This window comes from Olea europaea, unplaced genomic scaffold (genome assembly GCF_002742605.1).
Source record: "Olea europaea var. sylvestris unplaced genomic scaffold, O_europaea_v1 scaffold87, whole genome shotgun sequence".
Taxonomy (NCBI): Eukaryota; Viridiplantae; Streptophyta; class Magnoliopsida; order Lamiales; family Oleaceae; genus Olea; species Olea europaea.
The window spans coordinates 427,304-443,386 of NW_019267155.1; the positions used below are offsets into that span (position 1 = coordinate 427,304).

Consider the following 16,083-nt stretch of genomic DNA (forward strand, 5'->3'; position numbering starts at 1 on the left):
CGTATCGATTATAGCTCAAATAATTTTTATGCACGATTATTATCATGACAAACTTTACTTGCATAAAAATTATTTTCAAAATATAAGTAATTTGATTTTCACAATTAGACCTTTATGAAATTACTTATCTATATAAAGTATATAAAAAAACCGTTCAAGTACCTTAAAGGAAATTTTTCACGAAAAATGAAAATTCGATGGGAAAATAATTGGCCCATCCGGACGTCCGGATGGGGTCTTCTGGACGTCCGGATGCAATGTCCAAAGGTCACATTTTTTAACCGTTTGGCAAATGGCTAGTTAATCGTCTGGATAATAAGAGAACGTCTGAATCACTTGTCCGAATCTCCAGATTGATGGCTATAAATACCTCTCTTTATACCTCTTTTAATGCAAGCTTTTAGAACATTAAAAAGAGTTATTTATTGATCTTATCTACCTTGTTTTTCAATCTTTAAGAGATCAAAATATCTATCTGTTGAAAAACTTTTTGAGTGAGTAACCTTTTGAAAAATCATATATCTCAATAAAAGTTTTTTCACACAACACTTGAGCTATATTCTTTGAGATTTATTGAAGTGTTTGTGCCTAATTCTCTCTTGATATTTAGTTGTGTTCATACCATTTGTTAAGAGAGAAACCTTTCAATTGTAACTTTGATTTTCTTGTGAGTCGAGTTGAGGTTCCAGAAAGCTCAACGTGTAAAAGGATCGGCGCTCCTTAGTTGCAAGTCACCGGAAGCATTGTAAGGGTTGGATTGCACCATAAGTCAATCAAAGATAGTGAAAAAGGTCTTGCTCGTGACGGAGAGCTTGATAACGGGGGGCGTAGATTGTGATTGGATCGAACCGCCTTATTACATCGTTTGCACTCTCTTTTCCCTTCCTCTTATTACTTTTATGTTGTCTTGTTTATTCATAGTTATTTGCTTAAATTTGCGTTTATTTTAGAAAAAAGTTTCAAATAACCAATTCACCCCCCTCTTGGTTAGTTATTCTTGGGCCTTCAATGGTATCTTGTATTGATTCTTACATTAGGTTTTGTATGAAGTACATGAGGGAGTATTTATAGCATTACAAGTTAGATCGTGACCTTTGGTTCGGGGTACACGTGGCCTCATCTGGTTAATTTACATGTCAAATGGTAGGCATCAGCCGCACTTAGCTTGTTATACATTTATTGATTGGCAGAACCGCCTCTACTAGTGACAAGACTTAATATTACACTTATGACAAACGTTCTATCAATCATTCAAGTAAGATCTTAGTGCAAAGGATCTCTCGGGAGAAGCGTCTATGGAAGACGCTGCTTTGTGATTCGGAGGCTGCTACCTCGGCTACAGAGCTATTGGCCTCGTCCACCTTCAAAGAGCCTCGGAGTATGGGCTTTGGAAGCTCCTCAAGAGGCAATGATAGATGGGCTTCGGTATATATGGGCCTAGACTTCTGTGGACCTCGGTTTACGGGCCTCGGATATGCAAATCACCTCGACTTCAGTGCCACGTGGTTCAGCATAAGTTGGCTGTGGGCCCCCGGTGGATTGTCCAAGTGTACAAACACGTAACAATGATAAGTCACAATTGTTTCCCTCTGTCCTTTAGAAACATGAATTAAGCAAATATCATATCGTGGTATATGAATTTGCAAAATGGCAGCTTATACTAAATGTCGATCTACTGTGACCATAGAATGGGCTTTGTCGTCTTTGCTCAAGCGCCCAGAGAAGCTAGAAAGGGTTAAGGAAGGAACTTAAAGATGCTGTCAAAATGAAATTTGTTGTGGGATGGAGGTTGGTTAGGGAAGAAGACCAATTTTATTTTCTTTCTTTTTTTTTTGTTTAAATTTTGATTTTAACGTAAAATTATCATTTTGTCCCTTTAAAATTTGTTAAAATGTGGTCAAAATCATTTTTCTGGTCAACTGACAAAATTGTGGATGAAAACTGTCCAAAAGAGTTTCAGATGCAACGTTTGGAAATGTTAAGAGCGACGGTTGCAACAAATCAAATATTTGAGGCTTCTGCTACAATTATCCCTTCTTGTTTTTTTGGTAAACTATAGACTTATCACAATAACTCATAATGTCTTCAAAATCAAGTGTCATAAGAAGTTTCACAATCAACACAATTTTCATGAAAAAGACGTAAACTTTTATTCATTTGAACATTTAAGGTCTTCCCCTTTTTCAGTAGCAAAAATACATTGTCTCGAAAGTTCGTCGGGGGCCAATGAAATGAAATGAGTTTCTTCGAATCTAACCAAAATAATAATAATAATAATAATAATAAATAAACACATACACATTATAATTTATGTGATTTTCCGATTGAACGAAGCGTTCTTATTTAAGGTTGACTATGAACAAACTAAAACAAGTACAGAACATGTTAGAGTTATTCATGAAAGGCGAAATTCACTTAAACTTTTCACATGGAAGAAATTGATACTATTACAAGAAAAAAAATTGGAATGACTAGTGAAATTCGTCAATATAAAATTTGAGCCAACCAAAAGCCAAAATGCACTTGATTATTTGGTATCCACTCATTGTCCTATTTTGACTTCTTTCCAAAGGCCATGGAATCTTTATTTTAAATAATTAAATTATTATTTTAATATATTACAAATAATTTGACTTAAATTCTACAATTAAAAATGTTTATTTGCGTATCTAAATTTATCTATTGAGTCAATAATTGCGTATCTAAAATTTAAATACATCAACTCAATCACCAATTAGTATTATAGTAAACGAAAAATATTATGCAAAAATAGAAATTTTTTGTTTGAGCCACATTTTTTTTTATAAAAATATAATTTTAAATATTATTTTGTGGAAAAATGTATGGTTAAAAAATAAGGAAATTTTTTTAATTTACATTTAATATTATTTTATTATGAATGTGCTGCTAAAAATAAGAAAAATATAAAAAAAAAAATTCTATATCTAAAGCACAGGCTTCATTTTGCGCATTGATGTCTGAACCGCCTTGAGACCCTCTATCTCTCTCTCTATCTAAGCACAGTTCATCTGTCGATATACACGCATAAAAACCATTATCAAATTTCAGTCCAGGAGTAGTTAAAGGAGCTAAAAAAAATCGAGAGATATGTCTTCCCCAAGCAAACGCAGAGAAATGGATTTGATGAAACTGTAAATGAAATTTCAATCTATTAATTTTTTCAAATACATGTAACTATTTTAGCTGGGTTTTTATATAATTATTTTTGGATAATTTTTATTTTTCGGATTGGTTTGTACTAGGATGATGAGCGATTATAAGGTGGAGATGATCAACGATGGGATGCAAGAGTTCTATGTGGAGTTTCATGGGCCTAAAGACAGTAATAATTTCTAATAAAACCCATCGCTATCCTTCATTTTACGATCTATATGAAGCCTTATGTCTATATTTATGTTGAGTTTTATTTATTTTTATCTAATTTGTATTTTTAAAGATTAATAGTTTGAGCTGTGTTTGACTTGCGTAGCTTTGTAATTGAGCTGAAAAAATAGTATATTAATAACTTTCAATTGATAAAGTAATAGATACTCATGTTTAATCTCGAATTGGAGTTCTTTGAAACTTGGATTGCAGATTGGTCTTGAGTTCAATCTTAAATTTCATTTCTTGGTTTCATTAAATTCCGTGAAATTTTCCGTACATTCTGATTGTACTAATTCATTTTTGAGCGCATCTTTAGCTTTATAAGTTTGATAGAAAGTCTTTTCTGAGAAGGGATATGAGATGATTGACATGGTTGATGCTGTATTAGGGTTTGAATTGGCAGGATCGTTGTTTGCTAATTTGTCTCAACGAGAAACGAAGTCCTTTTGTTGATGGCTTAGTTGGTGTTACATTTGATCAAAAATGGTACTTTTTTCCAATTCGATTGTATTTGCAGGCCCTTATCAAGGTGGTGTGTGGAGGATAAGAGTGGAGCTTCCAGATGCTTATCCATATAAATCTCCATCAATTGGTTTTATCAACAAGATATACCATCCAAATGTTGATGAAATGTGAGTTCACAAACTGTCTAACCCAGTATCTACCTTGTTCAAATGACGGTATTCACTCAAAGGTTGTTGGATGAAAGTTTTTCAAGTGCTACATTTTCGTGTTTTGTTACCAGGTCGGGCTCAGTGTGTTTAGATGTCATAAATCAGACATGGAGTCCTATGTTTGGTAAGTTGATATTCTCTTAGCAATTTCCTGCATTTGGTAAGTGGACATTCTTGGCATTTTTGGCGGGCATATGGACTTGTTAATTTAACCTAAATTACTGGTATTCAAACATAATGATAGATTCATCAGCTTGATTGGGGTATTTCCTAAATTACTGGTATTCAAACATAATGATAGATTCATCAGCTTGATTGGGGTATTTCTTTCTTTTCAGATCTAGTAAATGTGTTTGAAGTCTTTCTTCCGCAACTTCTTTTATACCCAAATCCATCAGATCCTCTGAATGGAGAGGCAGCAGCTCTAATGATGCGGGATCGCAATGGTTATGACCAAAAAGTTAAAGGTAGAAAATTTTAAGTAGTTTAGCATCCTGGTAGACATATCTTTTAAACTGGCTGGAATAAATTTTGAAAATCTTCCTCTATTTTCTTTGCCTATTTGTATAATTGCCTAAAGTATACTAATGATAAAAATAGAAGTGAAATAATCTGCTCCAGTCCCTTTTCGAAACCTTCGTTATTGGGTTAGCCATACACTTCACATTTCTAGCGATTCACATGGGATTGCACATAAGTATCACTTAACTGCATGCATTTTCTTTTCTATATATCCTTGCTTCTTTCCCTATTCCTCTTTTAACTTGAGTCGCTCACAAGTTTTGGGGCATTGAGACTTCCAATTCTGGATGGACAGAATCTGAGTACTATATGCCACTTGATACTTAAGTATTTCAGTTAATTAGCTCTTCACGAATTTTAGTTTGTATTTATCTTCATGGTTTGTAGAACCATATGCTGCCTGTATCGAGCTATTTCTGACCACTAAAGAAGTTTGTGTTGAAGCCGCATCCCTTACTATTTTCGTATTCAAATATGTAAAAAACCAATTTCGAATTCATACAACAATATCTAACTTAAACTTGCCCACTTCTTATATCCTATAATTTCATCTTTATTAAAAATTGTTGTCACTTGGACAAGGTGGTGGTCCCTAATTGGTCCAACACACATCGTTTTCTATTAAAACTTGTTTTCGTTCATTAATGGCCTGGCTGCCATGTGTGCCGTAACATATGATACATTTGAATTATTCTCTGAGCTTGATAGACAACTGCTTTTTTGTTTGTTTCGATGGAACCATATATCCTTATACACTGGATCGGTCCCTTTTCTAAGAACGGCATTTGGAATGTTGCTTTGTGTTGTTCACGCAGTACTTGTAATGTACTGCAATATATAACAATGCATTATAACTGAATCATAAACACATTAAGATTCAACTTACAGTTTATGCAAAAATTAATCTGAAAATATCTGAGCTGATCGATCACAATCTCTCCTTTAGACGATTTTGCTCCCCTAGTGCTGAAGGTCTTTGAGCAATTGCATCTCAGGATAGAACAAGTTTAGTTCTGAAGGACTTGACTATGCTGACACAAAGGAACCGGTTAACAAAAACTGAACTGCCAACCAAATATAAGAAAAGCAGTAATTTAGGAGAGAAATTTTGAGATTTGAAGAGAGTAAACAATCTGAAAGTTGGTTGATTTTTGTAAATAGGAAACCCCAATTTATAGACTTTAGATGTGACCGTTCACCCAAAGATCATGGCTTTCAAAGAATTTCAACTTTTAAATGACAGGTGAGAACTGTTAGAAGAAAAGCTACGAGAGATGAAAGGGTGTGACATTCTAAAGGGAGGGAAATACCTCTTGTTCATGGTCTCTTTTGAACCAAAAGACTCAAGCACTGTCATAGCCTTATAAACTAAAAGACAAATTACAGTACACATAAATTTCATTCTTCTTCCATTCTAGAATGAATAAGTTCTTCATTCAATCTCTTATTTTTCCAACACTTTGTACAGTATCTGCAATGGCATTCAGAATAAAGATGATATGTAGACTGGCCTATGGCTGTAAGTATTTTCATTTTGTGCAATCTTCAGTGAAAATGGTGTAGGAAATTAATTTGGAGTCCCAATATGCGAATTGGCTCAGATTTGTAACTAATGGCAAGAAAGTGTAGCATCCTATTTATGACTTCTCAATCATGGTTCAACTGTAATCGACGTATAGTCTGTTTGAAGTTGAAAAGGTTTCAGCCCAGTCTTGTAATATCTGAGAATCTAACATATCTAGGATATTTACATCAAATTTTAATTGTAAAAACTGGCTCATCTTGTCTAAGAATTTCTAGTTCTTAATAACTCGGAAGTTATGAATAATATGTCTCTATCCCCATCATTGAGTTAATAAGCCTATCTGAGAAGAGGAATATATTCATCATCATTTATGAAATATAAAAACATGGTGAGCAGCAGCTTTGACACGTAAAAGCCCACACTAACTACTTGGTCCTCGTCATTTCTTTAACTAGTTGCTTGTTCTATAATTGTCTATATAGTCGAAAAAGAAACGACTTGAGGAGGGGAGGAATTGAAAATAGGATTTCTCATGATGTGAGGAACTTCAGTCTCACTTAATAGATGAAGGAACAGGAGGGAAAGGGAGGAAGTTATGATAGACTAACTATCAACTCATTAACTTTTGCTCAGTTGAAAATGCAGCAGCACATGCAGGAGGGATTGGAACTCAAGTTCAAGTAGAGAAATTAACTTAGAAGATCTGATTCAAGTTAGGATATTTGAAATGAGAAAAAAATTCGTTATCCTTCTTTTGATGTGAGCTGTTTGTGATAAATTTACAAGGACAATTATGATAAAGATTTGAAATTGTTGTTTGATTGGATTTGGCTAAACCTTGTAGATATTGAAAATTTAAGAACCTCAACAATCGTGAGTTACTGACCTGTTACACTTTGATAGTCGCGAACCCAAAAGCAAAGTCCAATAACAAGAACGGTGAGTGCAATGGATTGAACTGAATTAAGCTTAGCTTAGGTAGGCTAGAGCCATTCTCAAAGCACGAGCTCATAAGCCTTTGGTTCTCTATCCTGGGCAGTTCACACTGTCTTTAGTGACACGAAATCAGACTACTAGGCATGAGCTTAATATAGACAACACTTCCTGCCAAGCCAAGTCTCTATCTGGGTTAACTCACTTAAATTCAATTTACTGGGTAAGAACTGAAAGAGAGAGTGGTGTTTTCTTGTCAGTTTTTGAGCAGATAATGGAATTTTTTTCAAAAGTATTAATATAGTTCTAATGAATGAATCTAGATGTACATTCCTAGATGACATTGTTATCTGTGTCATGTCTCATTAGTTGTTTAAAGTTTTGTTAAAATCAATGTATAAAAAATTTATTAAGTCACAAGAATGTTATTCATGATGTCAAAGTTAATGTACATGTAACAAGATTGAGTTCTAATGCGTGTGAGCTTAGTGACTAGGGATTTATTATTGCACGTGTGTGGAAATGATTTTGACATCCCTATTTATAGATGTATAATAACTCACATGGGTGGAATTTTTCCTGCTTTTATGGAGTATGATCCCCTTTAGTTGAACTCATTATAATGCGTGGTTGAAGGTAGAGTTCCCCACTTGCCTACCTCTTCACTTTGCTAAAATTTCTTTCTTTGGCACCCACTTTCCTGCTTTTTTGAGCTGGTTCAGTGGGTTGACGTGGAACTGGTGTTTGACTAGTGGGACTTGATGTTGGATTTGATCTTAGAATCTTTTGGGGAATGCCAAGTGTTTAGTAGACTGTCTTAACCCCAGGTTGAGTTTTAGGAATGATTATGCTTGGTCATGACTGAGAGAATTATATTTTTTCTTTGCCCCCTATCTGGGCTAGATGTTCAGCCTCGTCTAAGTGTTGTGTTTGGTTAGGTGGGACACTGGCCAACCGGTTGGTTCAAAGCCCGTCCTAGTTGCTTAGCAGTCCTCTGTTTAGAACGCTTCCTCATTTGATTAGTCTCTTTGTCAGCCGTCTCTTCTGATTTGTCCTCCACTCTTTTGCTTGTGTTTAAAAACACGAAGTAAAAATATGGACTTATGCTAAGACACTTGAACAACATCGAACGCTTGACCATATTTTTAGCATGAAGGTATAATCAATGTAGAAAATCTTCTTCCATGTGAATAAAACTTATTCCCTATCGGTTCCTTTCCCATACCTCCTAAGGTAGCATGAGTTTATTTATTCGGTGATGCACTCTACGAGTAGGAATTCATTTTCTAAAAGATTCTTGATTTTTGTACTCTGTTGAGTCCCTGAGATCCTTTCTGTGACACAAATTTCGGATACCCAATTCCAACCCACATTATTAGTCCATTTACTCCCCAATTTAGATAAAATTGGAATCAGGATGCTGGGGACTTTGGTTGAGGGGTGGTATTTTAATATGTAACTTAACACTCAAATTGTGACGGAGTATTGTGGACTCAAAAATAGTGAGGAACTTCTCACCATTGAGAACAGGCTCAAGGAAAGTGCTCGTTTTCATCAATGTGAGGAAGACTGATGTGGGTAAAGATTGGATATCTGCTTTCAATGGCTAATATTTACTCTTTCAATCATTATTTCATTTATAGGGATCGTTCGATCAAATATTATAATCATGCTCTCTGATTAAAAGAAGAGTGAAACAGTATTTAGGCGTATATATAGATTTTACTTGGAGGTCATTTATAAATGCAAAAGAAATGATCTTTTACTACCTTCGCTAACGAATATATATAAGATTTCTATACCCTGACATACACAAATGTCGTGCAAGGTGGTGGAAAAACATACACATACATGTGCATAATGACACTATCTATTTTTAGTGTTTCCCTAACTCTCCTGTATTCATGTCAAGATTTTGCATCCAATATGTATGTTTTCATGCTTATTAGCTGTTCATACCCGTGGGAAAATTTCTTTATTATATTCAAAATAGCTATCAAGATACATTAAAGTTAATTTAACTTTTTTTGTTAACTTTCTGTATTTGCTTTTATTAGCGTCGTCATGTTTTTTGATTAAAATTCTATGGCACATCTTCAGAGTATTGTGAAAGATATGCCAAGCCTGAAGATGCCGGAGCTGCACCTGAAGAAAAATCCAGTGACGAGGAGCTGAGTGAAGATGAATCTGCATCCAGTGACGATGAAGTTGCCGGGAAAGTCGACCCCTAGAATCTAAATGTGTGGTTCGACTGGCTCTTTCTGTACAGGATTTGTTGCTCTCTGTTATGAAACCTTAAATCCTACGAAGGGTTCATTTGCTTTGACAGATATATGCCATTTCTTTCTTTTTTATGTACTTTCACTGTTCATATTGATTTATTCTGGTTTTATCTTATTCAAAGTTTGGAGTAAAGCTAAATAAGCTGTCTTTTATGTAAGCTATGTTCATTTGCACTTGCGGAATGGATAGGGATGGGTCGCTCACTACCTTTTGGTCTCGTCCAGCATCTACAGTGGAGTCAACTAATGAAAGACTCCTCAATCCGGCCCTGGTCTTTCATTCGGTATTCGAATTCTGTAGAAATATATGAAAGGTAGTCCTTCAGACGAGCTCGGTTAGTTTAGACCCAGAGTAAGAGCTGTGCACAAAGGTTTGAACCATGGGAATGACAAGCCTTGAGTTAAGGCAACTAAAACTAGGAAGGTAGGTTAAAGTGACTAGTCTTTGATGAGCAGGTGATCCTTCTCTTGTTTATCTAGCTAACTTTTTACGTGGTACTCAAATTCGATTTTTTAGAGCTGCTTCGGCTCATGATTGAAGCCCTGTCTTAGACATCGGCCATCTGCTTGGCTAGGATTTTGAGCGGACCGTTTGGATATATAATCCAAGTCGAGAGTAGGTTGGTTGGGTATAATCTGCTACATAGCTTGATGCTGTAGTTTTCAACAAATAATGTTTCTTAGTCTAATATAATGCCACTCCGACCCAATCCCACCCCATCCCCAACCCTACCCACTACATCAACAAAGAAAGTTTTTTTCTCTTAATAAATTTGGTGATTTATGCATTTTTTTAATCTCTCTCCGTATTTTGGTAATTAGTTGAGAGTGTTGACTTAGAGCCTGTTTGGGAGTGATTTTGAAAATTAATTTTTTGACCATTAGAAGAAAAATGGGGTCTACTTATGAGAGAAGAAGTCAAATATAATAGTTGAAATAGTGAAATGACGATCAAAAAATTAATTTTTAGGGGAAAATCACTTTCAAACAAGCTCTTAGTGAAAGAAGTTTGGTAGAATAGGATATTAGTACACTTTGGACTCATCTAGTGATTCTTGGGTAATTGATTTATGTATATAATGTGAATCAGCTTCATCGGCATATGGCGGGATGGCTTGTTAGACCGATCGATCAACTGGTGATAAAGGCTCAAATAAGCTTTTGTAATCGGCAAAACTTAACTTACTCATTTTTATTGCTATCAATTTTGGCAAGTTGGCTGATGTGTTTTTGATACATCCGAATTTGTTAGGGTGTATGCTATTAATTATAAATTTATTAAAAATGAAACTTAACAACACTATGAGATGATAATATTAGATTGTATGGTTAGGCCCTCTTTCTTGTTCACGAGAGAGAGAGAGAGAGAGAGAGAGAGAGAGAGATGTCATTGTTTTAAGAGGAATTTGTGGGAAGTGTTCAATGTTGACACCTGATTTTGAAAAGTGGCCAAAAACTGAAGACCCTTGGTAATTTTTTAAAAAAGTGAATGAAATTTTATAAAAAAATAACGAAAATATCCTTAAAAATTTACCAATTTTGAGTCAGATCCTCAAATCCTTTTTTTTTTTTCTCTCTCAATCATAAAATCAAATTGTTTCTCTCACTCAACTCCAAATCGACTGCCCATTTGACATCATCTCAACCATGAAGATTGTCACCATGCCATATCCGTCACCTCGTTTTTCATGAGTATAGACCCAAATTGACCCCAAACTGATCATTTTTTCACTTCTTTTTTCCTTTTCTTCTTCCCCTTCTTTTAAGTTTTCAATTCGAATATGAAAATGAGTTTCTTGTTTTAGGAGCAATCCTTGAAGATGGAGATGTTGCTGAGAGAGTGAAGATTCGATTGTGCTACATATACATCACAAATTACATATTTATTTTACCAACCAATTAAAAAAAACAACACTTTGTTTTTTGCCATCTTGCCAATTTGTAAAAGAACCTGTAAATGATAATGAACAAATAGCATTATTCATGAAGACTTGGGAGGTTTTTCTTTGAATTATAGGAGTAAGAGAATTTGTAAAAAAGAAGAAGAGGAAGATCATAATAAAATATTATTTGTTGATTGACATGGAAGTCTGGCCCTTCCTTTTTTTTTTTTTTTTTTTTTTAATTAGATGGATTCCTTGTAATTATTATTCACATCTATGCAATATTTTTATTTATCAAAGTCCTCGTGTATATAAATGTTAAAAAATGTAATTTTTTTCTGAATAATTTGTTCATTGGACAAATATCGGGCACTATTTAGGTTTTTTTGGCCCCAATTTTTTTGTAAAAATGAATTTTGTAATAGTGGTTTTTTGGAGAATGTGTGGCTAAAAAGTTAAAAGAATGTGTAGTTAAAAATAAGTTTAAGAAAAGAATTTTTAAAAAATGAGACTCAAACATGGGTTTAGTACGTAAGTGTGGAGGAACTAATGTTAGCTTGTCATTGAATTTCTTGTTATTGTTTGATTTTATGATGATTTTGAATGTCCATGTTTTCATGCATTTCTTATTTGAGGTAGTCTCACAGCGATGGCAAGATGAAAGCTATTGCAGCATCATATATAAGATGCAAGTAACTGCTTCTCGGGATGTAAAAATCGAAAATATACGGTGTCAACATGTCAAGATTAGAATTGGTGGTTCGATATTACCGTTGAACTTTGAATCTAGAATGTACAACTTTTGAATGGGAAAGGGAATTCTGAATTGGATCTTACACATACTTTCTAGATTTATTGGTGAAATAACGAGTCTTCGTTGAAAAAATTAGTAGGTCAAATATCGAATTTGCTATGAAAATTTCAAGTATGCAGGACAAATCTTGAGTTTGCTCGGTTTTGTATTACTTCAATCATGCATAATGTTGATCCACAACTCCAAATTGCATTTTGTTCTTTGCATTGAAATTTAAATTCAATTGTTTTTTCAATGATATATTATTTGCTTGGTAGATATTTGTGCAACAAAATGTATACACTAATTTTCTCATGTGCTCCGTAGTCCGTATATAGGTTCTTCATTTTGCATCTTTTGATCCTTTTGTGTCCAAACTTTAATCTTTTTACATCAACCATCTTCAAATTCTGGATTTAAGTTGGACCTATCCTTCAAAAATTCATAATCCAATATTTTTTATTCTGAGGAGAACCTTGAAATTAGCTGAATGCTATATAGGGGTGGAGGTAATGGTGGGCTATGATAGGCTATATCCCGGTCCAACACCCAGCCCATATGGAAAATTAAAAATAATTTATTCAATTTTGATCCAAATATTTACGTTAATCCAGCTCTAATTTGAATTCTAACACAATCTCAATGCTTAATTAATCAGATCTTGTTGAAGATGCTATAATTAATAAAATACCATTTTCATGATATTTATGAAACATGAATATCTTATTTTTAAATTGGGCATTTTATTTAATGCATGTTTGACTAAATTTACTTATGGTAATTAAGTAAATTTTATAATAGAAAATTTATATTAATCGGATCTAAAATTTACTTATTTTAATAGTTAAAGGCATTATACACATTGCATGTTTTGTTAAGCTTAAAAGTAATTATTATTATTTTTATTTCTACATATGTTTTCATATAATACCTATTCATACTTACAAGAAAAATTAATTAATTTGACCATGAAATAGATGTTATGATCAAAATAAATAATATACTCTAAATTTGATATTGTCAATAAAAAGAATATTTGTAAAAATTTATTTATTCATAAATTAATCTATATATAAGTATATTTTTGAAACTGAGCAAAATATGGCCATGAATTAAATTTAATTTTTTTGGACCACCATAATTCTTAGTTGATTTTTGTCTTTAGATATGATTCCTCATTATGTAATGAAGTGATATAGAAAATTATTGTTCATATCAAATAGTATTTTGGGACAATAACATATAATGATATATTATTGATTGCGTGTTTCGATCAAAGCTTTTAGTTGTTTGAAATTACTGGTCGTCAAATTTATTTAGAATAATATTCATTAAATAATTTCTTAGTTTTTCATTGGTGGATATGTATCCTTTACTTATTCCGATCATGGTTCGGTTAGTTTATATTTTATAACGTAAGCGTCAATTTTTTATTTGGTAAGAAAAATATAAAAAGATTTAGTGGGACATTTTAGAATGAAAACATCTAAAATTCTTTTATTTCATTGATTGATATACACTCTTTGTTGTGAATGTCATGAATTTAGCCTCTTGCAACATGAGTCCATTCGAAATTTTTTAAATTTCAACTATCTTAACATTATTTTCTGGCTTTGTTTTGATGCTATATTGAACCCAAATAAATGTTAATGCTATGTTAACATGATTTTTCCAATCATAACTTAATAGTGCTGGGTAAGGATAGGGTATACAGATGGATGAAGATTAATGTTTTTTATTTTTTCTCTCTTATGTATCATATGTTTTTTATTTCTATTTTTAATTAATTAAATGTTAAAACATCATTTCGACCTTTTTAAAAATTGGTCAAATTAAGGCCAAACGTTTTACTTTTGATCAATGAATAGATATTTGGATGGAAGCCGTTAGAGGTCCTTCTGTCGCAGATTCATTTCAAAAGATTTGCGATGTAGGTAGTGGTGTCAAAGAGTCGAATCAAGCCGGCTCGGACTCGGTTCGAGCTTTTTTCAAGCAAACATTTTTTTTTATCTGAGCCGAGCTGAGTAAAAAGCGTGGCAAAAAAACTTAAGGTTCGATCCGAGCATTCGGTTTGAGCCTTACTGGTTTTCTGGATTTTTTTTTTTAATTTCTCTCCTCTTAGCTGCGTATTTGGTAGGTATTTTCTGCCAAATAGGTAGCTATAAGGCAGTAGATTTTCACTTTCATTTTTTTTATGGACTTGTCGAGCCATATGGGCTGGCCCTGCTCGAGCCAACTCACCTTAAATGGGGATCAGTGCCTACGAGCAGGGCCAGCTCAGGTTTTTTCTAGGCCTAGCCACGGGCAGCCCTAGCCGGGAAGCCCGATTGCCATCTCTAGATGTAGGTGATATTATTTAAAAGTTTTTGGACTGTGCTACACATTTTTGAAAAGTTTGAAACTTATACTACAAATTTCCTTTAATTAAGATGAATGCATAAATCACTCTTGTTGTCTCTCGTTTAGTTGGTTGGTCTAGTCAAATCCGCTATTGCTTCCTCTATTTTGCTACTTTGGTCATAGATCAACCATTCATTGCTGACTGGCCATCATTTGACAAGTAAACGATAGTCTAAGCAAGCAGTAGGAATCAAAATCACAATTGAGTTGATCATATTAAAAACATGAGATCTCTATATTGCTGCATTGAGGTATACAATAGTACCTCTACTTCGTACAAAAAATGTGTCAAAATCGATATTATAAAAGCTGGACCGGACCAAACGATTTAATTAAGAAAATTGAAAATCAATTTTAAAATTCAGTTGATTATATGTAATAATTTAGCAACTTCAAACCGATACCTTGGTTGGTTTACCTTTCAAACTCGCCCTTTTCTTCCCTTGAATTAGAAAAAATGACATTTTTGGCATCAACTTCCACAGTCTCAAAAATGGTCAAGAATTCACAGTTCAAGTCCAAATAAAATGTTGGTCAAAACAAATATTTCATCCATCACATTTATATAGGCTTGTTTTGTATTTTTCACATGAATAAAAAAATATTATTTAATATTATTTAAAAAAAAATTTATGCTAAAAACTTTTCTAGTTTACCCTTCTTTATATTTGTACAATTTAAAGATCAAGTAAGCAAAATTCGTTATAACTAGATAAATTAAATAAGGATATATAAGTAAACGATCAAAACAAAACATTCTCAATAAAGAAACATGAATATATAATTGATACAAAAAAATAAAGAACGTCAACCTATATAAATGAGACGGAGGGAGTATATTTTTGGCAACATAGGGCCTTTTCAAAAGATCATCACAAAATATTGTGGGCCCTAATTAGCAAGCAATTTTTGGCACGAGGAAGTAAATAGGTTAAAGTTAGGTAGTTAGGCAAAGAGCTTGTTTGGTGCAGATTTTTCAGTCGTTGTTCTTGATTTTTTTCTCTCACAAGTAAAATCTACTTTATTTTTAAGGTCAAAAAATCAATTATCAAAATTCTTACCAAACAAGCACAAAATAAACCAGTCGGACTTCCCTTTCCCTCACTACGTTTTTACTTAGCCATCCGACAGACATATTGCTTGCACATTTTGTGGGGTAAAATGTCATAAGCATCTTACCAAACAAGCACAAAATAAACCAGTGGGACTTCCCTTTCCCTCACTACGTTTTTACTTAGCCATCCGACAGACATATTGCTTGCACATTTTGTGGGGTAAAATGTCATAAGCATCAGTCAAAGTTACATGTCATTTCATTAATAGCCATGAAGTTGCTCCAAAAGTTTGAACTTTCAACTCTCTCTATCATTATTTCTACCTTTTGACCATGCGACAAAACAAATTAAGAAATATTACGGATAGGGGGGTTGAACGCCTTCCAACGTTCAAATGGTCAAAGAAGTTGGTTATTTGATTATAGGAGAGTTGACTATAGAAATCTAGACGAACAGTGACGGTAATTATTACGATCTTAAAATAGTAAATTACTTGTTAGTTAAAATTTTTTTATCTTTGAAATTCAATAAAAGGAACCGTGTAAGAGAAATTATATCTTCGAGTTTCTCAAAAATACTATTGGGTGTTTAGAAATTTGTAATTCTAAATATAATTAAGTTATATAATG

At 33.4% G+C, this 16,083-nt stretch overlaps 1 protein-coding gene across 1 annotated transcript; it reads left to right on the plus strand.

Annotated features, from left to right (window-relative positions):
• The first annotated feature begins 2,957 nt into the window (after positions 1-2,957).
• LOC111392013 (ubiquitin-conjugating enzyme E2 5-like) lies at positions 2,958-9,457 on the plus strand. Its single transcript, XM_023017300.1, has 6 exons — positions 2,958-3,152; positions 3,264-3,343; positions 3,905-4,019; positions 4,133-4,185; positions 4,400-4,528; positions 9,142-9,457. The coding sequence occupies exons 1-6, from the start codon at positions 3,109-3,111 to the stop codon at positions 9,270-9,272; spliced, it is 552 nt and encodes a 183-aa protein (XP_022873068.1). The 5' UTR covers positions 2,958-3,108; the 3' UTR covers positions 9,273-9,457.
• Positions 9,458-16,083: the final 6,626 nt, after the last annotated feature.